A 25,196-nucleotide genomic window follows, 5' to 3' on the forward strand; every position below is an offset into this window, starting at 1 on the left:
ATTATAGGGGTAAGAGCCAAGTCATTCAGGGTGTACAGACGGCTTGGAGCTCTCTGCTGCCAAGATTGTGTGTAGACGATGTACTAAAAGTAATCTGGCCTTTCAGGTTGGGGTGTGATGTGTAACCTCTGTGTGTGTACTAGTAATCCTATATATATATATATATATATGATTTTCTGGATTTTTGTTTTAGATTCCTTCTCTCACAGTTGAAGTGTACCTATGATAAAAATTACAGACCTCTACATGCTTTGTAAGTAGGAAAACCTTCAAAATCGGCAGTGTATCAAATACTTGTTCTCCCCACTGTATATATATATATATCTCATGTCTTCCTGTGTCTGTGTGATCAGATCCTAATATCAACAAACAGACACAGTGATGAACCTCCCCATGCTATCATTAGTGCCCTAATTAAGAGAGTTCATCATCTCGCCACAGTCTCGCCGGGGGATTGCTATAACGCTGATAAATAAACAGCTGACTTTGCCACGGTAACGCCAATTAACCCTGTTTACACAAGCAGGCTTCACACACACACTGTGTCCTAAATGGTACCCTATTCCCTTTATAGTGCACTACTTTTGACCAGGGCCCCATAGTAACAAACACATTATCATAGAAAGAGGCTAGGAGGACCCTGTTGATTTGATGCTAACACAATGCATCTGCAAGACAATATCCACGGTGTTTAACACAGCCTTACAGACCGACGTTCCCTACTGTCCAAACATGCATATACAAACCAATGAATCTGGAGAAAAACAAATCTACAGACACATAACGCTGAGAAAAACACAGCAGTTTTACAGAGACACAATGTTCTGGGTATCTGTCAAAACCAAGGGCCAATCAATGACGTTAACTCCCAGGGTTGAAAACCAGGAGTATGTCGTCGAGGGTGGGAATTCAATAGTAACGAACGGATGAAAACATAGAGTGCAACGCAGCCAGTGTTGCCGGTGTTTCATAAACTAATCTAACAGTCTAATGTAATAGCCACAATCTGCCACCGACATATGAAGCCCACAGGGGGACACATACAAGTCATGATGGGCCTATCACAGCGGAGAGAAAAAAACACCACTTTAAGAGGCCATGGGAATGTTTTGCTGCTGTAGATCAAAGCAATGAGGCAAGATAATGCCAAGAACCGGTCTCAGTGGTCACAGCAATACATTAGCCCCTCTGAAAGTCAAACACCTGGGGAGACCAGAGGCACACATATCCACGGCTATGGGGGTCACAACAGATAAACACAGCGAGCATGTCTTTCTACGTTCTTCCGGTGGTGTCTGTCGTCACAGCAATACAATAGACCCCCTTTTGACAGTTAAATTCCATAGGGACCATAACAAGCCAATACAAACACAAATGCATTTCATCATGTTGAAGAAGGTTGAACCGATGACAATATAAGGCAGATAGACAGGGGAACATAACGTTTTGGAGCAATGCAACACTGTGATGAGAGAGAACTGAAATGTCCAAACTTACCGCTGCACTCTTCAGACTCTGGAATGACAGCTGGCGAGGATGAAGATCTCAAAGAGAGGTTTGATTGGTCGATTGATATCCAGCCTGCGTGCTGACGCTTTTTTTTTTTGGCGTGTGAAAGTGTGTGTTGTTTGAAAGTGTGTGTTGGCGTGTGTGAGGATCAATGAGGTAAGGATGCGTATGCGTGTGCACGCGCTAGCGAGCGGCCACCACAACCGATACACGTTACCTTAAATATTCAATCTGACCCTAATCTAAACGAGTAGGCTACTGAGAGGCTATTGCTAAAATACAAACTGTAAATGGCGTTGCTGTCAAATGCTGTGCTTAGCCTATAATTGTCTATAAAAATTAATTAAAAAGACACATGTAGCCTATTCAACTAGGCTTTATCAAATATACCTTTAAATAAATCAAAGCTGTAGATTGCCGAATGTTTATTAAATAGCCTAACCTACAGTTGTGCCATAAAGTCCATATTGCTTGGTTTTAAATAATTGACAACAGGTCGATTCGAATGCAAAAATGGATCACCAGTCCATGAAAGTAAAAAACGCAAATATACAATCATTACCAAGCTTAGGTAAGATTACTGTAGCCTATAGTTCGCTATAGGAATCATACTCACAAATAGATGCCCGTTCAATTGCCATGTTTCCATCGAATACGACTCGTAGGGAGAAAATAAACAGCAAATGTAGACAGCAGTCTGTGCAAAAGTGTGTTTCGTGCAAACAAATGTTCCCCAAACCCTAAAACAAAGACTGCAATACGGCTATGCTGTGATCCGAATTACAACAACTCGCTGTATTTCTGACCAGTGTAAAATGTTGACTCGGGAAACGCGCGATAGCCTACACACAGAGACGCGCGTACACACACACACACACACACATGAGCGACGTTGCACTGTGCACTTTCCTGCTGTCTCCTTCCCTTCTCGTCCCTCTTGTCGCTCTCAACAATGTCCCTCACTCACCCGCGACGTCACTGGGCGAGACGCAACGTTAACTCTCCCTTCCTTATCTGCAGTAGAGTTCAGTGTACCCCTACAGCCCCCCTACTTGACGATGGACCCGGTAGTCGCTGGAAATAGAGCTGGTGGGAGAAATTAGAGCCCTCATTGGCTGACAGAAAGACATATGGGGTTTACACATCCTAGATAAATAGTGCAGACCACCCCACTATGCCGAGTTCATGGCTAACAGCAATTGGCCAATCAACTCCTTCTTCTGTCTCATCCTCATCCTTCTTCTGTCTCACCCCCCCCCCCCCCCCCTGTCGACTGTCAGTTTGATGTATGTAGTCATTCTATGAGCATAATAAACTTATTCTGCAGCTGGCAGGTTGGGGCTGGCTGGGCTGGCTGGCTGGCTGGCTGGCTGGCTGGGCTGGCTGGCTGGGGCTGGCTGGCAGGGCTGGCAGGTTGGGGCTGGCTGGGCTGGCAGGGCTGGCTGGGCTGGCTGGCTGGTTGGGGCTGGCTGGGCTGGCAGGGCTGGCTGGGCTGGTTGGTTGGGGCTGGCTGGGCTGGCGGGTTGGGGCTGGCTGGGCTGGCAGGGCTGGCTGGGCTGGCTGGCTGGTTGGGGCTGGCTGGGCTGGCAGGGCTGGCTGGGCTGGTTGGCTGGCTGGCTGGGCTGGCTGGGCTGGCTGGTTGGGGCTGGCTGGGCTGGCGGGTTGGGGCTGGCTGGGCTGGCTGGCTGGGCTGGCTGGGCTGGCTGGGCTGGTTGGTTGGTTGGGGCTGGCTGGGCTGGCGGGTTGGGGCTGGCTGGGCTGGCTGGCTGGGCTGGCAGGGCTGGCTGGCTGGGCTGGCTGGGCTGGCTGGCTGGCTGGCTGGGCTGGCTGGTTGGGGCTGGCTGGGCTGGCAGGGCTGGCTGCAGCTTCAACCCACTTCCCCAAATGGCACACTATTCCCTATGTGTTGCACTACTTTTGACCAGAGCGGCTTTGGACAAAAGTAGTGCACTACATAGGGAAAAGTGTGCCATTTTGGGCGCAACCAGGGTGATTGTATTACTGAGGAGGACAGGGATCGGTGGCTCTGGCCCCCCATTGTCATTGCAGGGATGATCAGGTTTATCATTCATTATTTCTTCAGTTTGGATACCAAAGCCAGTTAATAAAAGGACCCCTGTCTTGCTGGCTCTGTTCTGGTAAGGGAGGCTGAGTACGCTGGGTAGAGAGGGGAAGATGGGTAGACAGGGTACGCTGGGTAGAGAGGGGAGGCTGGGTAGGCAGGGTATGCTGGGAAAGTAGGGGAGACTGGGGAGACAAGGTAGGCAGGCTATAATGCATAGGTAGTGGAGGCTGGGTAGGTATGGTAGGTGGGGTAGGCTGGGGAGGTATGGGAGGCTGGGTAGGTAGGGTAGGTGGGGTAGGCTGGGGAGGTATGGGAGGCTGGGTAGGTAGGGTAGGTGGGGTAGGCTGAGGGGAAGGCTGGGGAGGTATGGGAGGCTGGGTAGGTAGGGTAGGTGGGGTAGGCTGGGGAGGTATGGGAGGCTGGGTAGGTAGGGTAGGTGGGGTAGGTAGGGTATGTGGGGTAGGCTGGGGAGGTATGGTAGGTGGGGTAGGTTGAGAGGGTAGGCTGGGGAGGTATGGGAGGCTGGGAAGGTATGGTAGGTGGGGTAGGTAGGCTGGGTGGGGTAGGTAGGGTATGCTGGGGTAGGCTGGGGAGGTATGGTATGCTGAGGGGAAGGCTGGGGAGGTATGGGAGGCTGGGAAGGTATGGTAGGTGGGGTAGGCTGGGGAGGTATGGTAGGTGGGGTAGGTTGGTAGGGTAGGCTGGGGAGGTATGGTAAGTGGGGTAGGCTGGGGAGGTATGGTAGGTGGGGTAGGAATGGTAGGTTGGGGTAGACTGGGGAGTTATGGTAGGTAGGGTAGGTGGGGTAGGCTGGGGAGGTATGGTATACTGGGGAGGTATGGTAGGTAGGGTAGGTAGGGTAGGTGGGGTAGGTAGGGTAGGCTGGGGAGGTATGGTAGGTATGGTAGGGTAGGTGGGGTAGGCTGGGGAGGTATGGTAGGTAGGGTAGGCTGGGGAGATATGATAGGTAGGGTAGGTAGGTAGGTAGGGTAGGCCGGGGAGGTATGGTAGGTAGGGTAGTCAGGATAGATAGGGTAGGGTAGACCGGGGAGGTATGGTAGGTAGGGTAGGCAGGATAGATAGGGTAGGGTAGGCAGGGGAGGTATGGTAGGTAGGGTAGGCAGGATAGATAGGGTAGAGTAGGGTAGGGTAGGGAGGGGAGGTATGGTAGGTAGGGTAGGCGGGATAGATAGGGTAGGGTAGGCAGAGGATGCTGGCAGAAAGAGTGAGAGAGGGATGAGTCACACCACACAACACAGGAGGCAGGTGGAAATGGATCTGCCATTTTCAAAGATCTAACACAACTGAGTCACAGAAAATAGCAGTTTTTCTCTGTTTGCTCTGCTGCATGAATTGCACATGACATATTGAACACGTGCCATCGTTCACACAATGGTAGTGTTTATCTTAGAAGTGGAAAGGACTGTTTTAGAATGTGGTGCTGAAAGGACAGTTCTAGAATGTGGTGCTGAAAGGACAGTTCTAGAATGTGGTGCTGAAAGGACAGTTCTAGAATGTGGTGCTGAAAGGACAGTTCTAGAATGTGATGCTGAAAGGACAGTTCTAGAATGTGGTGCTGAAAGGACAGTTCTAGAATGTGGTGCTGAAAGGACAGTTCTAGAATGTGGTGCTGAAAGGACAGTTCTTGCTTGTGGTGCTGAAAGGACAGTTCTAGAATGTGGTGCTGAAAGGACAGTTCTAGAATGTGGTGCTGAAAGGCCAGTTCTAGAATGTGGTGCTGAAAGGACAGTTCTTGCTTGTGATGCTGAAAGGACAGTTCTAGAATGTGGTGCTGAAAGGACAGTTCTAGAATGTGGTGCTGAAAGGACAGTTCTTGCTTGTGATGCTGAAAGGACAGTTCTAGAATGTGGTGCTGAAAGGACAGTTCTAGAATGTGGTGCTGAAAGGACAGTTCTAGAATGTGGTGCTGAAAGGACAGTTCTAGAATGTAGTGCCTAACGGCCAGTTCTAGAATGAAAGGACAGTTCCAGAATGTGTCGCGGACCACACCCCCTCGAACCATGCCACAAATCAGGTGAGACTTTCCCAAAAGCATCCATTGCCAGTGTTTCCTTTAGACAGTCCCTAGAAGCTGTATATTCCCCCAGAGGACCAGCAGACAGAGCTGTATGAGATATTGTTCCCAGTCAGTCACCTCAGTACATCTAGCCTTAGTCTGCAGAATGATCTCCTGGTTTATAATGCATGGGCGAAGGAGAGGATATGTGTAAATCTATCCATTCATCCCTCCCTCCGTCTCCCATTGTCGGTCCCACAAGGACCTGTATCACACCACTCTTACAAACAGACATGCACGGATGAATTCCCCCTTTCTCTCTCTCGCTCTCTGTCTCTCTCTCACACACACTTTTCTCAGAAATGAAACAAAAATCCCTACTGTACCATGGAAAATTTAAACAGCTGGTAAAATGAAATAAGAAAATACTAAAAGATTGAGTCCCAAATGGCATGCTGCGTCCCCATCGGGCTCTGGTCAAAAGTAGCACACTTTGTAGGGAATAGGTTGCCATATTTGGGACTCATCCTCAGGCTCATGAACATCCCAGACGTGTTCACCAAACAGCAGCTGCGATCGAGCAGTCTAGCGGTGTGTGTACATTAGAGCATATCAACAACTCACTCAGAACATGAAAAGAGATATCAAAGTCTCTCAAATATTTCCACCTAATTTGTAGACTTTCTCTTCATATCCAACTGGGATTATAAATGAGCAGTTACCTTTTCCCGTTCACTCTGACAAAGTATTAAATAGATAATTGAATGGCCTGTGTACCAAATGACACCCTATTCCCTATTTTAGTATATGGGCCTAGAGCCCATAAATGGGTGGTTGAGTTTCTCTCCATTTTAGCAGAGCTGTTATCACCTTTGCTCCTTCATCTGTCACTTCCTCTTTCTCTCCAGCCCCTAAAATTACAGTCTGTCACCCTGTCTTCCCTTTCACAATCACAAATCAATTACCAAACCTTTCACTCCTTCACCACCACCCCCCACCAACTCTGTCATTTTTCTTCCCTCTCTTTGGTTCTAAGTGCAGCTCTTGTCTACATTTATATATCACCATTTAATATTTGAAGCTCAGGGAAACTGAGGGTTATCTTCCGTTTTCTCTCATTCTCCATCCCAAATGGCACCCTATTCCCTATATAGTGCACTACTTTTGACCAGGGCCCATAGGGAATAGGGTGCACTACTTTTGACATTTGGGATACACCTGTATTCATTAACCCTCCCTCTGCTCTGTACCCATGGTATGATCACCATCAAGATGAGCCAGTCTCCATTCACCTCTCCCTCTGCTCTGTACCCATGGTATGATCACCATCAAGATGAGCCAGTCTCCATTCACCTCTCCCTCTGCTCTGTACCCACGGTATGATCACCATCAAGATGAGCCAGTATCCTTCCACCTCTCCCTCTGCTCTGTACCCACGGTATGATCACCATCAAGATGAGCCAGTATCCTTCCACCTCTCCCTCTGCTCTGTACCCACGGTATGATCACCATCAAGATGAGCCAGTATCCTTCCACCTCTCCCTCTGCTCTGTACCCACGGTATGATCACCATCAAGATGAGCCAGTATCCTTCCACCTCTCCCTCTGCTCTGTACCCACGGTATGATCACCGTCAAGATGAGCCAGTATCCTTCCACCTCTCCCTCTGCTCTGTACCCACGGTATGATCACCGTCAAGATGAGCCAGTATCCTTCCACCTCTCCCTCTGCTCTGTACCCACGGTATGATCACCATCAAGATGAGCCAGTATCCTTCCACCTCTCCCTCTGCTCTGTACCCACGGTATGATCACCATCAAGATGAGCCAGTATCCTTCCACCTCTCCCTCTGCTCTGTACCCATGGTATGATCACCATCAAGATGAGCCAGTATCCTTCCACCTCTCCCTCTGCTCTGTACCCATGGTATGATCACCATCAAGATGAGCCAGTATCCTTCCACCTCTCCCTCTGCTCTGTACCCATGGTATGATCACCATTAAGATGAGCCAGTATCCTTCCACCTCTCCCTCTGCTCTGTACCCATGGTATGATCACCATCAAGATGAGCCAGTATCCTTCCACCTCTCCCTCTGCTCTGTACCCATGGTATGATCACCATCAAGATGAGCCAGTATCCTTCCACCTCTCCCTCTACTCTGTACCCATGGTATGATCACCATTAAGATGAGCCAGTATCCTTCCACCTCTCCCTCTGCTCTGTACCCATGGTATGATCACCATCAAGATGAGCCAGTATCCTTCCACCTCTCCCTCTGCTCTGTACCCATGGTATGATCACCATCAAGATGAGCCAGTATCCTTCCACCTCTCCCTCTGCCCTGTACCCACGGTATGATCACCATCAAGATGAGCCAGTATCCTTCCACCTCTCCCTCTGCTCTGTACCCATGGTATGATCACCATCAAGATGAGCCAGTATCCTTCCACCTCTCCCTCTGCTCTGTACCCACGGTATGATCACCATCAAGATGAGCCAGTATCCTTCCACCTCTCCCTCTGCCCTGTACCCACGGTATGATCACCATCAAGATGAGCCAGTATCCTTCCACCTCTCCCTCTGCTCTGTACCCACGGTATGATCAAGATGAGCCGGTCTCCATTCACCACACTCCCACTGTACTTCTGCTTTCCATTAGTATGTATTGTCCCTGTACTACCGTGCCTATGGCCTGAGTCACAAATGCCACCCTATTCTCTATTTACAGTGCACTATATAGGAAATAGGATGCCATTTATATAGGCAATAGGATGCCATTTGGGACTCACATTGTCTCATTGATATTCAGTATCACAGAGAAGACAGACCTACCATTAGGATGTTGTTACCGTGGGTGTTGTGTTATTTCAACCCTGCGTTTCTCTCAGACTGCAGGATGCTGTTATCATGGCTGTTGTGTTATTTCAACCGTGTTTCTCTCAGACTGCAGGATGCTGTTATCATGGCTGTTGTGTTATTTCAACCCTGCGTTTCTCTCAGACTGCAGATCACAACAGAGGCCCGCCTGCACATATCATGCTACAATAACTCTGCCTCCAGGGACGGTTGTAACAATTCTACAGAAATTAAAATGTTAACATGTACTGGAGAATGGAAAACTAATATTGATAAGACTCTTATGCAATGCAACAGTGGCAACTGCTTATGACAATGGGGCACAAGGATCTGCAAATGAATGGCTCCTACTGTGATTTCAATGGCATGATAAAATGCACTTCATCCATCAATGGTTATCACAAGCACACAGGAAGAGCTGAGCCATAGTCCGTAGTCTGGAATCATTCTAAAACAACTTATTTATTTATAAATTTTTTTAGTTATGGAGTCTTTGGGAGAGACCATCAGCTTGTCTATTCTATATGACTTTACCCAGATGAACAAACCCATTCCACAGAAGGCTATATGGCTTTACCCAGATGAACAAACCCATTTCACAGAAGGCTATATGACTTTACCCAGATGAACAAACCCATTCCACAGAAGGCTATATGACTTTACCCAGATGAACACCCCATTCCACAGAAGGCTATATGACTTTACCCAGATGAACAAACCCATTTCACAGAAGCCTATATGGCTTTACCCAGATGAACACCCCATTCCACAGAAGGCTATATGACTTTACCCAGATGAACAAACCCATTCCACAGAAGGCTATATGACTTTACCCAGATGAACACCCCATTCCACAGAAGGCTATATGACTTTACCCAGATGAACAAACCCATTCCACAGAAGGCTATATGACTTTACCCAGATGAACAAACCCATTCCACAGAAGGCTATATGACTTTACCCAGATGAACAAACCCATTCCACAGAAGGCTATATGGCTTTACCCAGATGAACAAACCCATTCCACAGAAGGCTATATGACTTTACCCAGATGAACAAACCCATTTCACAGAAGCCTTCTAGCAGTGTAGGCATATCTAAAACTCTACAGACGAAACATTGTGTTAAATCAAAGTTTAATAGTTGGAAATAGCATCACATTCCATAAATTACCATGTACATGATTAATAAATTAACATTCATATCATCATTATTATTATTATACATCCACTACACTGTAAATAGCACCCTATTCCCTACATAGTGTACTAATTTTGACAAGGGCCCATAAGTAGTGCACTACGTAAGGAATGTAGTACAGCTGTATTTGGGATGCATCCCATTTACATGAACAAATAAAACACGGTGTCAAGTGGAGCAGGAAAATGAGAAGACTTTCCATTAATGCTTCACACACCCTATTCCCTACATAGTGCACTACTTTTGACCAGGGCCTCTATGGGCCCTAGTGCACTATATAGGGAATAGGGTGCCATTTGGGACTGACACCTGACCACTGGATCCCAAGTCAGCATTTATCAGCGATTGGAGTAGGGGTAGTGGGAACATTGTGGAGAGCAGCAAATGTGATATTGACCAGGTTAAGACAAGGGAACCGCCATGTAACAAGGATAATATTGACCAGGTTAAGACAAGGGAACAGCCAGGTAACAAGGATGATATTGACCAGGTTAAGACAAGGGAACAGCTATGTAACAAGGATGGTATTGACCAGGTTAAGACAAGGGAACAGCCAGGTAACAAGGATGGTATTGACCAGGTTAAGACAAGGGAACAGCCAGGTAACAAGGATGGTATTGACCAGGTTAAGACAAGGGAACAGCCAGGTAACAAGGATGGTATTGACCAGGTTAAGACAAGGGAACAGCCAGGTAACAAGGATGGTATTGACCAGGTTAAGACAAGGGAACAGCCAGGTAACAAGGATGATATTGACCAGGTTAAGACAAGGGAACAGCCAGGTAACAAGGATGGTATTGACCAGGTTAAGACAAGGGAACAGCCAGGTAACAAGGATGGTATTGACCAGGTTAAGACAAGGGAACAGCCAGGTAACAAGGATGGTATTGACCAGGTTAAGACAAGGGAACAGCCAGGTAACAAGGATGGTATTGACCAGGTTAAGACAAGGGAACAGCCAGGTAACAAGGATGGTATTGACCAGGTTAAGACAAGGGAACAGCCAGGTAACAAGGATGGTATTGACCAGGTTAAGACAAGGGAACAGCCAGGTAACAAGGATGGTATTGACCAGGTTAAGACAAGGGAACAGCCAGGTAACAAGGATGGTATTGACCAGGTTAAGACAAGGGAACAGCCAGGTAACAAGGATGGTATTGACCAGGTTAAGACAAGGGAACAGCTATGTAACAAGGATGATATTGACCAGGTTAAGACAAGGGAACAGCCAGGTAACAAGGATGATATTGACCAGGTTAAGACAAGGGAACAGCCAGGTAACAAGGATGATATTGACCAGGTTAAGACAAGGGAACAGCCAGGTAACAAGGATGATATTGACCAGGTTAAGACAAGGGAACAGCCAGGTAACAAGGATGATATTGGCCAGGTTAAGACAAGGGAACAGCCAGGTAACAAGGATGGTATTGACCAGGTTAAGACAAGGGAACAGCCAGGTAACAAGGATGATATTGACCAGGTTAAGACAAGGGAACAGCCAGGTAACAAGGATGGTATTGACCAGGTTAAGACAAGGGAACAGCCAGGTAACAAGGATGGTATTGACCAGGTTAAGACAAGGGAACAGCCAGGTAACAAGGATGATATTGACCAGGTTAAGACAAGGGAACAGCCAGGTAACAAGGATGATATTGACCAGGTAATGTAACAGTCAACGATAAGAAACTAAGGTGGTACTGAACTGGTTAAAAAGAGAATAGGCAGTTTTACAAGGATTAACTGAGTGTGTAACGAATGGGAAAATAACGGGTAATTAAATAAACCAATTAGTATGAAAAACAGAACAGCAAATGTGATGTTGAACAGGTAAGGGGGGGGGGGGGGGGTAGCCAGGTAACAAGGGTGAACAATGATGGTTGGATGAAGAGGGAAGGAGTGGGAAAAGGGAAAAACAAAACTCCACAAGTACTGTCATCATGTGCAAATCAACTTTAAAACAGTCAAGATTCAAATCAATGGCACAGGTCTGCATGAACAAAACAATATTAAAAGTATGTGCATTAACAGTAAATACCATTACTTTACCATATATTTCTTCCCTCACTCTCATCCCTCACTCTCATCCCTCACGCTCTCTGTCTCGCTAGTGTAGTGATCTAGTAGTGTCACTGTATGGTGAGATCAATCAAATCAAGGACAGGTGTCAACAGGTACAAAATGAACAAGTGAATTAACTGGTCAAATAACCCCAGGAAGTGGAAACCCTTCAACCAAAAATAATGCTTCCCTCTGCAACAGGCAGGTGTTGCAGACAATAACTAACATAACTTAGTGGTGTTACGTGCAGGTGAAATGTATGTAGGGGCCGCAGGTAGCCTAGTGGTTAGAGTGTAGGGGCCGCAGGTAGCCTAGTGGTTAGAGTGTAGGGACCGCAGGTAGCATAGTGGTTAGAGTGTAGGGACGGCAGGTAGTCTAGTGGTTAGCCTAGTGGTTAGAGTGTAGGGACGGCAGGTAGTCTAGTGGTTAGAGTGTAGGGACGGCAGGTAGCCTAGTGGTTAGAGTGTGGGGGCAGCAGGTAGTCTAGCGGTTAGAGTGTAGGGGCGGCAGGTAGTCTAGTGGTTAGAGTGTAGGGACCGCAGGTAGCTTAGTGGTTAGAGTGTGGGGGCGGCAGGTAGCCTAGTGGTTAGAGTGTAGGGACCGCAGGTAGCCTAGTGGTTAGAGTGTAGGGACCGCAGGTAGCCTAGTGGTTAGAGTGTAGGGGCGGCAGGTTGCCTAGTGGTTAGAGTGTAGGGGCGGCAGGTTGCCTAGTGGTTAGAGCGTAGGGGCGGCAGGTTGCCTAGTGGTTAGAGCGTAGGGGCGGCAGGTGGCCTAGCGGTTAGAGGGTAGGGGCGGCAGGTTGCCTAGTGGTTAGAGTGTAGGGACCGCAGGTAGCCTAGTGGTTAGAGTGTAGGGGCGGCAGGTTGCCTAGTGGTTAGAGCGTAGGGGCGACAGGTAGCCTAGTGGTTAGAGTGTAGGACTAGAAACCGAAAGGTTGCTAGATCGAATCCCCGAGCTGACAAGGTAAAAATCTGTCGTTCTGCTCTTGAACAAGGCAGTTAACCCACTGTACCTAGGCCGTCATTGAAAATAATAATTTGTTCTTAACTGACTTGCCTAGTTAAATAGGTTAAAAACAAACAAAAACATGTAGTTCTGTCCTTGAGCTGTTCTTGTCTATTGATTTTCTGATTTATGTTTCGTGTTTTGTGTGGACCCCAGGAAGAATAGTGGCTGCTTTAGCAACAGCTAATGGGGATCCTAATAAAATACCCAGAAACCAAATGCAAGTTAATGTTTCAACAGTGTTAACTACGGTAAAACACTGGCAAAGTATTTCAATCTAAAACAATGACAAGACTTCATTAAAATAGTCTCACTATTCAAGGAAGACAGTTAAGAAATGTAATAATAAATGGTTAGAATTGAGATTCCGTGATTACTACTATAAATGTCATCATGGACATTAGGGGTTCTTTGCTCGTTAAACTCTTACAGAATATGTTACAATTTGGACGGCCAAAGGCACTTAAAATACATTTGAGTCAAATTAAAATCTTTATTTTAGATGTTCGTCAAAAACTGTTCTTTATGGCATATACAACACTAAAGGAGTTAATTAGAACCATTTCCCACCATGCAGTGTAACATCTTGGATAGGTCCCAAATGGGCCCTGGTCAAAAGTAGTTCCCTACATACGGAATAGGGTGCAATATTGGGACGCGACCCCAGGCCAGCTGACAACATTTCTTCCTGACAGAAAACAGGGATTGTGAAAAGGTCAGAGAGAAACACTGTGGAAGTGTTTGGTCAAAGCGAGTGACAGAGACATTCTCTACAATCTGGTGTCTGAGGGGGTCGTTGGCCCTCTAGCTGCTGGGGAACATTTCCAGAACATTCTACTGGGGGTAAAAACAATAAAAACGGGTCTACAAACTAAATAAAATGTTTTTTTTATTTTTTTATTAACTTCTTATCCGAAGGTGTTTAAAATATGATAATCATATTCCTTTTTTGTATTTCTACTCAAGAGGGAGAGAGAGCAGTATCGCTTGCATTAACGCCTTGTGTTAATACCAAGGACGAGCTAAAAAAAACAATTATGTGGTAATTCAATCAATTTGGAAAAGGGCATTAATTCAGGGACTAAAGTCAATTTAAAAATAGCATTGATAAAATAAGCTTTGCTGCGTAAATTTCTCCCGCATGTGAAACGGTCAGTAGAGTAAGTGTATGCCCTAAGTTATGTTGTCTCTGCATCTACATTCAGCACTGTGTTTAGACTAGCTTGGCCTCAGTGGATTTGTCATGCGTTGGCATTCTCAGGTCACCGATATCGTTACTGTGTTGAACAATAGACAGATCAGAGTGAGAGAACTACAATTCCCACAGGGACCTAGTGAATCACCTAACACTTCCTCGTCTCTCTCTCGCGCGCACACAGTCTGTCTCACGTTGTTATTCATGATGCACCAGCCACCCTCCTCCCTGCTACTCCCCTCTGCTGTGTCACAAGGATGCAGGCAGTGTCACAAGGATGCAGGCAGTGTCACAAGGATGCAGGCAGGGTCACAAGGATGCAGGCAGGGTCACAAGGATGCAGGCAGGGTCACAAGGATGCAGGCAGTGTCACAAGGATGCAGGCAGTGTCACAAGGATGCAGGCAGTGTCACAAATGACACCCTATTACCTATGGGGGCTCTGGTCAAATGTAGTGCACTATATAGGGAGCCATTTGGGACTCAGACTCAGTGTCAATACCACAAAGAACTTCTACAATCTCCACGTCTTTTCTTTGATCTTGACCTTCTGATTTCATTCCTTTATTTGATCCCTCATCATCACTCACCGGTCCATTCTATTCTTCTGGACTCACAAACTCACACTTCTGTGGTGCTGCTTGACAAAGCTCTCCTGTCTCTCTCTCCCTATCGCCCCCCTCACCTCCTCCAATCTATCCTGCCTTGGAGTGGGGATGACAACGTCCCTCACAACTCTCTCCTCTGCCCTGGGGTTCCCGTCTCTGTTCTCAGCTATCAAGGACCTCTCCCTCTCCCAGTCCTCTCCCATCAGGCTGCTCACGTCACTCAGATCCCCCAGGTGCCCCACCGAGTCACACTTCCCCAGGTCTGAGGCGATGGTCTGGAGGCTAATGTCAGACATGGAGTCTGACCCTGCCTCCCCCCTCTCCCTGTGACCCCAGCCCTGCTCTCTGTTTCTCTCCCTGTGACCCCAGCCCTGCTCTCTGTGTCTCTCCACCCACTGCCTGGTCTTCTCTCCATCAGCCCAGTCCTTCTCATCCAAGCCTCCTCCTCCGCCACAGGCTCCTCCAACCTGAACCCCGACCGCAGCTTTGACCTCAGCCTCCGCCCCCACCGGGGAGCTCCGCCCACCGCAGGCTACGGGGTGGGCCCTGGTGGCTTGGACACGCCCCCTCTGAGCATGGATCTGCTCGCTGATTTGCTCCAGGTTGCGCAGGGCGACGGAGTAGCGCATCTTCACCTTTGCGACACGTTCTTCCAGCTGCACCACATTCGCCTTGTGCTCCTGTCAGAAAAAGAAACACAGACAGTAAGCTGCTTATGCCCTGGTCATTGAAATCAATGGGAGCGTCTCACGCTGTGCAAATGTTACGCGTACGTGTCCAATGTAAGCAGGCCACGTGTTGCTGAAAACATGGCAGATCTGGCCAAGCGGGATCATGTCCATCAGGACGGTGAACGGTTATAGCACTGAACCTTGAGGGACACCGTAGCTAATAGTGGACTTAGTTCTTGAATTTATTTAGATATAGACTCCTGGTCTATGGGCCATTCTGGTTGGGACAAGGCTACTCACCTCTAGTATGTGGTTGAACTGAGCCTTGAGCTCAAAGTAAGGTTTTGACTTGACGATGACCCTCTTCAGGGATTTCTGGAGCGTCTGGACACGTTGCTCTGCCTCCTGGCACAGCTGAGTGACCCGCTGGTGCTCCCTCTCACTCCGCAGCCGCTCCTCCTCTGCCTCGTTCACCTGGGAAACACACGCACACACACTCAGCAGCCCGTCGGTCATGACCTTGGACATCAAGCCGCCCTGAGCCAGCCTCGCTCTGTAGGTGCCTCTCTCCACATCGATCACCAGAATCAACACACTGGCACTTTTACAAGGAGAAAAATCGACCAAGAGTAGGATACTTTATTTTACCTCACACATACGGTGCCTTCGGAAAGTATTCAGACCCCTTGACTTTTTCCACATTTTGTTATGTTACAGCCTTATTCTAAAATGGATTAAATAGTTTTTTTCCCCCGCCTCATCAATTTACACACAATACCCCATAATGACATCACAATAACCCATAATGACAAAGCAAAAACAGTTTTTTTGAAATATTCTGAATTATCACAGTTACATAAGTATTCAGACCCTTTACTCAGTACTTTGTTGAAGCACCTTTGGCAGCGATTACAGCCTCGAGTCTTCTTGAGTATGACGCTACAATCTTGGCACGCCTGTATTTGGGGAGTTTCCCCCATTCTTCTCTGCAGATCCTCTCAAGCTCTGTCAGGTTGGATGGGGAGCGTCGCTGCACAGCGGGTTCAAGTCCGGGCTCTGGCTAGGCCACTCAAGGACATTCAGAGACTTGTCCCAAAGCCACTCCTGTGTTGTCTTGGCTGTGTGCTTAGGGTCGTTATCCTGTTGGAAGGTGAAGGTTTCATCAAGGATCTCTCTGTACTTTGCTCCGTTCATCTTTCCCTCGATCCTGACTAGTCCCTGCCGCTGAAAAATATCCCCACAGCATGATGCTGCCACCACCATGCTTCACTGTAGGGATGGTGCCAGGTTTCCTCCAGATGTGACGTTCAATCTTGGTTTCATCAGACCTGAGAATCTTGTTTCTCATTGTCTGAGAGTCCTTTAGGTGCCTTTTGGCAAACTCCAAGCGGGCTGTCATGTGCCTTTTACTGAGGAGTGGCTTCCGTCTGGCCACTCTACCATAAAGGCCTGATTGGTGGAGTGCTGCAGAGATGGTTGTCCTTCTGGAAGGTTCTCCCATCTCCACAGAGGAACTCTGGAGCCCTGTCAGAGTGACCATCGGGTTCTTGGCCCTGACCAAGACCCTTCTCCCCCGATTGCTCAGTTTGGCCAGGCAGCCAGCTCTAGGAAGAGTCTTGGTGGTTCCAAACTTCTTCCATTTAAGTATGATGGAGGCCACTGTGCTCTTGGGGACCTTCAATGCTGCAGAAATGTTTTGGTACCCTTCCCCAGATCTGTGCCTTGACACAATCCTGTCTCGGAGCTCTACGGACAATTCCTTCGACCTCATGGCTTGGTTTTTGCTCTGACATGCACGGTTAACTGTGGGACCTTATATAGACAGGTGTGTGCCTTTCCAAATCATGTCCAATCAATTGAATTTACCACAGGTGGACTCCAATCAAGTTGTAGAAACATCTCAAGGATGATCAATGTAAACAGGATGCACCTGAGCTCAATTTCGAGTCTCATAGCAAAGGGTCTGAATACTTATGTCAATAAGCTATCTGTTTATTTTATTTGCAAACATTCTAAAAAACTGTTTTTTGCTTTGTCATTATGGGGTATTGTGTTTAGATTGATGAAGAAAATTGTACATTTTCTCAATTTTTAGAATAAGGCTGTAATGTGTTAAAAGGCAAGGCGTGTGAATACGAAGGCCCTGTATCACTCACGACCACCCTCTGAACAGAGCAGCATTAAGCTATCAACGTCACGACCAACTGTTAGGTTGACGCTTGGTGATGATAATACCTGGGTCCCCCTCTCTTCAATCTCACATGTACATGTTAAGTGCACTGTGGCTCACTTGAGTCCATAGCAGAATAGAACAACGAAGCTCCATTGCAATGAGAATGAGGACGTCCAACCTCCAATTAATTATCGTTGATTAAGCACAGAGAGTGCCCGTCTCCCTGCGCCACGCTTGGCCGTCTCAGGCTACATAATAAATAGCTGATGTGGCCATCTGACACTGACCCAAATGGTGCTCTATTCCCTATATAGTGCACTACTACCCAATGGGCCCTGGTCAAAAGTAGTGTACTGTGTAGGGAATAGGGAGCCATTTGGGATGTAGCCTTAAACCTCCACTCCAGACTGATGAGGCTTAATGCTTTCACATTTCCATTGGACCTTATTCAAGTACAATCTTGTGGGTGAAGAGATTGATAGTTCTCACAGGACCACTCCACCATGATTCACTGTCTACTACAGATATAGATTAAGCCACTAGCAGGCTAGTGATTGTCTAGTGCAGAGATAATCAACTCCAGGACTGGGTCATTTTGTCTAGTGCAGAGATAATCAACTCCAGGACTGGGTCACTGTCTAGTGCAGAGATAATCAACTCCAGGACTGGGTCATTGTCTAGTGCAGAGATAATCAACTCCAGGACTGGTGGGTTAAGCTACTACTGGTTTTATTTTCTACCTGGTAGTTAACCACTCACCTGCTGTACCACATCTGAATGAGTCCCTGATTAGAAGGAGAAAATTCAAACCAGAAGTGTTTTGGCCCTCCAGAACCAGAGTTGAATATCCCTGGGCCTCTATTCATAAAGTGTCTCAGAGATCAGCACTCCTACTCTGACACCTGGTCTGGTCCTGGTCTACCATAGCTACGACCTGTCCTCTCCCTGTGCCTTGGAGAACCCCCTCCTCTCCCCTGTCCTCTCCCTGTGCCTTGGAGAACCCCCTCCTCTCCCTCATCTCTCCCTCCCTCTGTCTGTACCTTGGAGGTGGCGTGGTTGAGCATCTCCTGCCAGGTGGGGTCCAGAGTGTTCCTGTCTGCCAGGAGCCCCTGCTCTGCCACGTACACCATCTCTCTGGCAGCCGTATGCATGGAGACGGCTCTCTCGTACCGCAACGCTGCCTTCTGCGTCTCCTGCTGGGCCTATGAAAACAACAACCAATCACAGTTCAGTAAAGAACAACACAACCAATCATAGTTCAGTGTGAAGAGACCACACAACCCATAAATAGTTTCATAACAGAGACACGACAATCAATCATACGACGAACCAATTACTAAGGGGCGATTTCTTACTTACGGTAAAGTTCAAATGTAATTCCCATCGACATCTATCCATGACTAAGTGTAAATCTGATTTAAAATGGAAGTCAGGATTAGCCTCTAAAATCAGGAGCTAGACGGTGGAGGGGACACTGAGGAAAACAGGAAGTCTCCCCATCACCAGCTATAAAACAAGAAGATGACAGCAACAGCTACAAATCATAGTGAAGTGAAGCAAAATAGCTGATCCTGATCGTATTCTAGTCATGCTAGTTGGTGAATTATGTCAAAGCCAGAGAGGGGGAAGAATTGTCCATGTTGGTTTAGGGAGAAGAGGAGAGGCACTTAGAGACAAAGTTTGCGTCCGAAATGGCACCCTATTCCCTATATAGTACACTACTTTTGACCAGAACCAGGGTACCATTTGGGACACAGCCAAGGTGACTCAGAATCACAGGGCAGGATAGAGCAGTCTCCTGAGATAGGCTGTAGCAGCAGGAGGGGGCGGGGCCCGGATGGACGCACAAGGTTGAACAAAGTCTATGGTTGTCAGGTGAAGATTGATGACAGCTTCACTTTGAGCACCCGTTATCATCTTTGTGACACGGTTCCCTTGACGGTCAGTCTCGCTCAATAGCAGTCAGACGTGTGGCAGGCAAACCGAGCAACTGTGTTATGGACAGAATAATAAAATCACAAAAAGGTGCTTAGTTGTCTCCTGAATAGACATCCACGTACAGTTGAAGTAGGAAGTTTACATACACTTAGGTTGGAGTCATTGAAACTCGTTTTTCAACCACTCCACAAATATCTTGTTAACAAACTATAGTTTTGGCAAGTCGGTTAGGACATCTACTTTGTGCATGACAAGTAATTTTTCCAACAATTGTTTACAGACAGATAATTTCACTTACAATTGACTGTATCACAATTCAAGTGGGTCAGAAGTTTACATACACTAAGTTGACTGTGACTTTAAACAGCTTGGAAAATTCCAGAAAATGTCATGGCTTTAAAAGCTTCTGATAGGCTAATTGACACAATTTGAGTCAATTGGAGGTGTACCTGTGGATGTATTTCAAGGCCTACCTTCAAACACAGTGCGCTCTTTGCTTGACATCATGGGAAAATCAAAAGAAATCAGCCAAGACCTCAGAAAAAAAATTGTAGACCTCTACAAGCAATTTCCAAATGCCTGAAGGTACCACGTTCATCTGTACAAACAATAGTACGCAAGTATAAACACCATGGGACCACGCAGCACGTCATACCGCTCAGGAAAGAGACGCATTCTGTCTCCTAGAGAGGAACGTACTTTGGTGCGAAAAGTGCAACTCAATCCCAGAACAGCAGCAAAGGACCTTGTGAAGATGCTGGAGGAAACAGGTGCAAAAGTATATATATTCACAGTAAAAACGAGTCCTATATCGTCATAACCTGAAATGGCGCTCAGCAAGGCAGAAGCCACTGCTCCAAAACCGCCATAAAAAAGCCAGACTACGGTTTGCAACTGCACATGGGGACAAAGATGGTACTTTTTGGAGAAATGTCCTCTGGTCTGATGAAACAAAAATAGAACAGTTTGGCCATAATGACCATCATTATGTTTGGAGGAAAAAGGGGGAGGCTTGCTTCCCGAAGAACACCATCCCAAACCGTGAAGCACGGGGGTGGCAGCATCATGTTGTGGGGTGCTTTGCTGCAGGAGGGACTGGTGCACTTCACAAAATAGGTGGCATCATGAGGCAGGAAAATAGGTGGATATATTGAAGCAACATCTCAAGACATCAGTCAGGAAGTTAAAGCTTGGTCGCAAATGGGTCTTCCAAATGGACAATGACTCCAAGCATACTTCCAAGGTTGTGGCAAAATGGCTTAAGAACAACAAAGTCAAGGTATTGGAGTGGCCATCACAAAGCCCTGAGCTCAATCCTATAGAAAATGTGTGGCAGAACTGAAAAATCGTGTGCGAGCAAGGAGGCCTACAAACCTGACTCAGTTACACCAGCTCTGTCAGGAGGAATGGGCCAAAATTCACCCAACTTATTGTTGGAAGCTTGTGGAATACCCAAGTTAAACAATTTAAAGGCAATGCTAACGAATACTAATTGAGTGTATGTAAACTTCTGACCCACTGGTTATGTGATGAAAGAAATAAAAGCTGAAATAATTATTATATCTCTACTATTATTCTGACATTTCACATTCTTAAAATGAAGTGGTGATCCTAACTGACCTAAGACAGGGAATTTCTACTAGGATAAAATGTCAGGAACTGTGAAAAACTGAGTTTAAATGTATTTGGTTAAGGTGTATGTAAACTTCCGACTTCAACTGTACGTAACACCTACAGTACCAGTCATAAGTTTGGACATACCTACTACTCATTCAAGGGTTTTTCTTTATTTTTTACATTGTAGAATAATAGTGAAGACATCAAAACGATGAAATAACACATATGGAACCATGTAGTAACCAAAAAAGTGTTAAACAAATAAAAATATATTTTGATATATTTGTAGCCACCCTTTTGTTTTAATGACAGCTTTGCACACTCTCGCCATTCTCTCAACCAGCTTTACCTGGAATGCTTTTCCAACAGTCTTGAAGGAGTTCCCACATATGCTGAGCGCTTGTTGGCTGCTTTTCCTTCTCTCTGCGGTCCAACTCATCCCAAACCATCTCAATTGGGTTGAGGTCGGGTGATTGTGGTGGCCAGGTCATCTGATGCAGCACTCCATCACTCTCCTTCTTGGTCAAATTGCCCTGACACAGCCTGGAGGTGTGTTGGGCCATTGTCCTGTTGAAAAACAAATGATAGTCCCACCAAGCCTAAACATGATGAGATGGCGTATCGCTGCAGAATGCTGTGGTAGCCATGCTGGTTAAGTGTTTCTTGAATTCTAAATAAATCACCAACAGTGTCACCAGCAAAGCACCCCCACACCATCAAACCTCCTCCTCCATGCTTCACGGTGGGAACCACATATGCGGAGATCATCCATTCACCTACTCTGCGTCTCACAAAGACAGGGAGGATGGAACCAAAAATCTCAAATTTTGACTCATCAGACCAAAGGACAGATTTCCACCAGTCAAATGTCCATTGCTCGTGTTTCTTGGCCCAAGCAAGTCTCTTCTTCTTATTGGTGTCCTTTAGTAGTGGTTTCTTTGCAGCATTTATTTGGGCTGGTAACTCTAATGAACGTATCCTCTGCAGCAGAGGTAACTCTGGGTCTTCCTTTCCTGTGGCGGTCCTCATGAGAGCCAGTTTCATCACAGCACTTGATGGTTTTTGCGACTACACTTGAAGAAACTTTCAAAGTTATTGACATTTTCCGGATTGACTGACCTTTATGTCTTAAAGTCATGATGGAATGTCGTTTCTTGCCATAATATGGACTTGGTCTTTTACCAAATAGGGCTATCTTCTGCATACTATCTACCTTGTCACAACAGAACTGATTGGCTCAAAGGAATTAAGGGAAAAAAATCCACTTTTTTTATTTATTTTTATTACAAGGCACACCTGTTAATTGAAGCTGGTTGAGAGAATCCCAAGAGTGTGCAAAGCTGTCATCAAGGCCAAGGGTGGCTACAAATATATCAAAATATTTAATTTTTTTTGTTTAACACTTTTTTGGTTACTACATGATTCCATATGTGTTATTTCATCGTTTTGGTGTCTTCACTATTATTCTACAATGTAGAAAATAGTAAAAAATAAAGAAAAACCCTTGAATGAGTAGGTGTGTCCAAACTTTTGACTGGTACTGTCTAACTCTAGGAAATTAGACCGCCCAGCTTCTTTCTACTCTTCTCATCTACATTTTCATAGCATTGGCCGTGAGGTTGGTTGTGGCTAACCAGGTCAAATTTCCAATCCATTATTTGCTTAATTGGTTTTCAAATTAGATCCCTAACGGTTATCATAACAATTTCCATTAGTTCTATTACAGTTTGGAATTACCCTTCACAACGCTGATTAAACATGACTGTCACGCATGCCAGGTTTCACCAAGGGTTAAATGTTTTATGTAATCAATAAGGATGATTTATTAGGCGGCTCCCTTGTATTACGCCCAAAATAACAATTTAGGAGGTTAAATTCATATTAGCATCTTAAGGAAAATGTTTTTTACACATTTATGCGTGTGGAAAAAGATTTGTAAATGTAGGTTGACAGAAGCTGGCTGACTAAATTGATATTTTGTCATACCAAAAGATAATATTAAAATTCAGCCCGACACACAACCCCCCCCAGAAACACACCAACCTCTTTGGTTAGTCTGCGGGCTTCGTAGTAGGGCCTGGCCTTCTCGATACAGGTACCTAGCTGGGAGCCCTGAGCATTGAGCTTCCTGGCTGAGTCAGTGAGGATCCTCCTGTAGCTGGACCTAGCATCCTGAAGGAGAGAGACATTCAACAGTTAACCTCATCGCTCAGTACTGTAAATGATATGCTACCATTAAATTATATCACACTAATAACATCCTCAATAGAGCTCTTTGCGATAGACTTTGACACAAGGGAAGAAAGTCATCTCCTCCACACCGCCTCTCTGACCTCAGTGAATTAACAGTATGTTGAGGAGGACCTTGTGGCTAAATGAGGCCTGACTCAGTATGCACACAACATTCTCTATGTCAACACCAACGAACAGCGGGTAGGCTACGCACCAAAAGAAAACAAAGTGTAGCGCTAGCATTTAGGCCTCAGTCAAACAGACACCGTGTTGGGTAGTGTGGCTGGTACAAACACTGTTCTGGGACATACAGGCCGATCAGTCAGACACCGTGTTGGGTAGTGTGGCTGGTACAAACACTGTTCTGGGACATACAGGCCGATCAGTCAGACACCGTGTTGGGTAGTGTGGCTGGTACAAACACTGTTCTGGGACATACAGGCCGATCTGTCAAACAGACACCGTGTTGGGTAGTGTGGCTGGTACAAACGCTGTTCTGGGACATACAGGCCGGTCAGTCAAACAGACACCGTGTTGGGTAGTGTGGCTGGTACAAACACTTTGTTCTGGGACAAATAGGCCTAGTCTCTCGGGACACATTACATTTGATTCTGGGAGACCAGGCTAGGTGACAAAGAGCTCACTCACATCCAGTTGCAGTTCCAGCTTGTTGATCTCATCACTGGCCTGATTCAGGTGCTCTAGCTCCTCCTGAGAGAGAGAGAGCATTACAACACGGCATATAGACATGACATTTGAAATATCTTTATTCTTTTGTGAGCGTAATGTTTACTGTTCATTTTGTATTGTTTATTTCACTTTTGTTTATTATCTATTTCATTTGCTTTGGCAATGTAAACACGTTTCCCATGCCAATAAAGCCCCTTAAATTGAAATTGAATTAACTGTAAAGAGAGAGAGTGAGAAAGAGTGGGAGGGAGGGAGAGCGAGAATAGGAAGAGGTTTAGTATTGGCCCTGGTCTTCATCACAATAAGAGATTAGGAAAAGGTTTCATATTTGGCTTAGCCTGGGCATAAATTGAATTACAATAAGCATGAAAGGAATCCCTGTGAAATTGTGGAATTAATTTGCAATGCAGATGTGGGCTTTAAGTTGCATAACTAGGCTAAATAATGCAAGCATCTGCCATACTGACATTTAGTTTCCCTATGGTTATTAATTTAGCTATATTGACTGGGATGAGTATGCACTTGTCAAGCAGCCTACAGTACATGTAACCAGTATGAAGCATGGATTTGCAATAAAACAAGTCAGATACTGTACAGGCTGCTGTACTGTCTGTCTAAAGGACACTTTCAATAAAAAAATAAAAATAAAACGTACCTGAATTCTAGGGTCCAATTCCTCTTCATATTTGCCTTCATCGGCATCCTCAATATTTTTCCCAGTAACAGCGTCATCCTTACGTTCTGTTTTCATCTTGTCCAGAGTGTTTTCGTTGCCTCCATCTCCTCCTCCTTTCAGGATGCAGTTGTCCCCATCCTCAGCCTCTTCGCCGGGGGTCTCCTCACGTAGGCCCGCCACTTCGGGACCCCCAGAGCCGGATGGACTTTCACGCGAACTCCCTGGTTCCATTTGTGGCCCGCTGTGTTTGGGGGTTTGCTCGACAAAAGATTAAATGTAAATGCATAAAAGTCGTATAAATGTTAAAATACGTGCTATGTGCACCACATGTTGGAAATCCACGTTTGCAATCAGCACCTATTCCTATCTAAACTAGCAGCTAGATATCTGTTATTTGCTAGCTAAATGCTGTAATCAAGCCATTGCTTTCCTTGGCAGGCTAACTAGCTAAGGTTAGCTAGCTGCTAGTTCGCTGAATTTGCAGGTACATATAGCTAGCTAGCTCAAGCTGTTGCTCCATTTACGCCGGATAACGTCATCATATTATCTGTGGTGCAGCGTGAACCAGTCAAATACTGTTGCTTTAGACAAACCGGTCCTTCTGCCTTGTCATGACATGTCAATTTGAGGCTTGGTGTCCCCCTCCCCGCCCCATTTTTTCCCTGCTCTGTGTTGGCAGCCCTAGC

General features: G+C 46.2%; 1 protein-coding gene across 1 annotated transcript; it reads right to left on the minus strand.

The window, feature by feature from the left end:
* Positions 1 to 9,567: 9,567 nt before the first annotated feature.
* On the minus strand, positions 9,568 to 25,159 carry LOC139559108 (SH3 domain-binding protein 5-like). The gene is made up of 6 exons (XM_071374828.1): positions 24,490 to 25,159; positions 23,793 to 23,855; positions 22,956 to 23,084; positions 18,398 to 18,559; positions 15,485 to 15,658; positions 9,568 to 15,193 (listed from the first exon to the last, which is right to left on the minus strand). The coding sequence occupies exons 1-6, from the start codon at positions 24,739 to 24,741 to the stop codon at positions 14,519 to 14,521; spliced, it is 1,455 nt and encodes a 484-aa protein (XP_071230929.1). The 5' UTR covers positions 24,742 to 25,159; the 3' UTR covers positions 9,568 to 14,518.
* Positions 25,160 to 25,196: the final 37 nt, after the last annotated feature.

Source organism: Salvelinus alpinus, chromosome 29 (assembly GCF_045679555.1).
Source record: "Salvelinus alpinus chromosome 29, SLU_Salpinus.1, whole genome shotgun sequence".
Classification (NCBI taxonomy): domain Eukaryota; kingdom Metazoa; phylum Chordata; class Actinopteri; order Salmoniformes; family Salmonidae; genus Salvelinus; species Salvelinus alpinus.

Bases quoted from the DNA above. Each gene is read 5' to 3' on its own strand.
- LOC139559108 (XM_071374828.1), bottom strand. From the start codon at position 24,741: ATGGAACCAGGGAGTTCGCGTGAAAGTCCATCCGGCTCTGGGGGTCCC. The intron at 18,560-22,955 runs GTTGGTGTGTTT...TTGTTTTCATAG, and splicing joins CCCGCAGACTAACCAAAGAG to GCCCAGCAGGAGACGCAGAA. The intron at 15,659-18,397 runs GTACAGACAGAG...TGTGTTTCCCAG, and splicing joins TCAACCACGCCACCTCCAAG to GTGAACGAGGCAGAGGAGGA.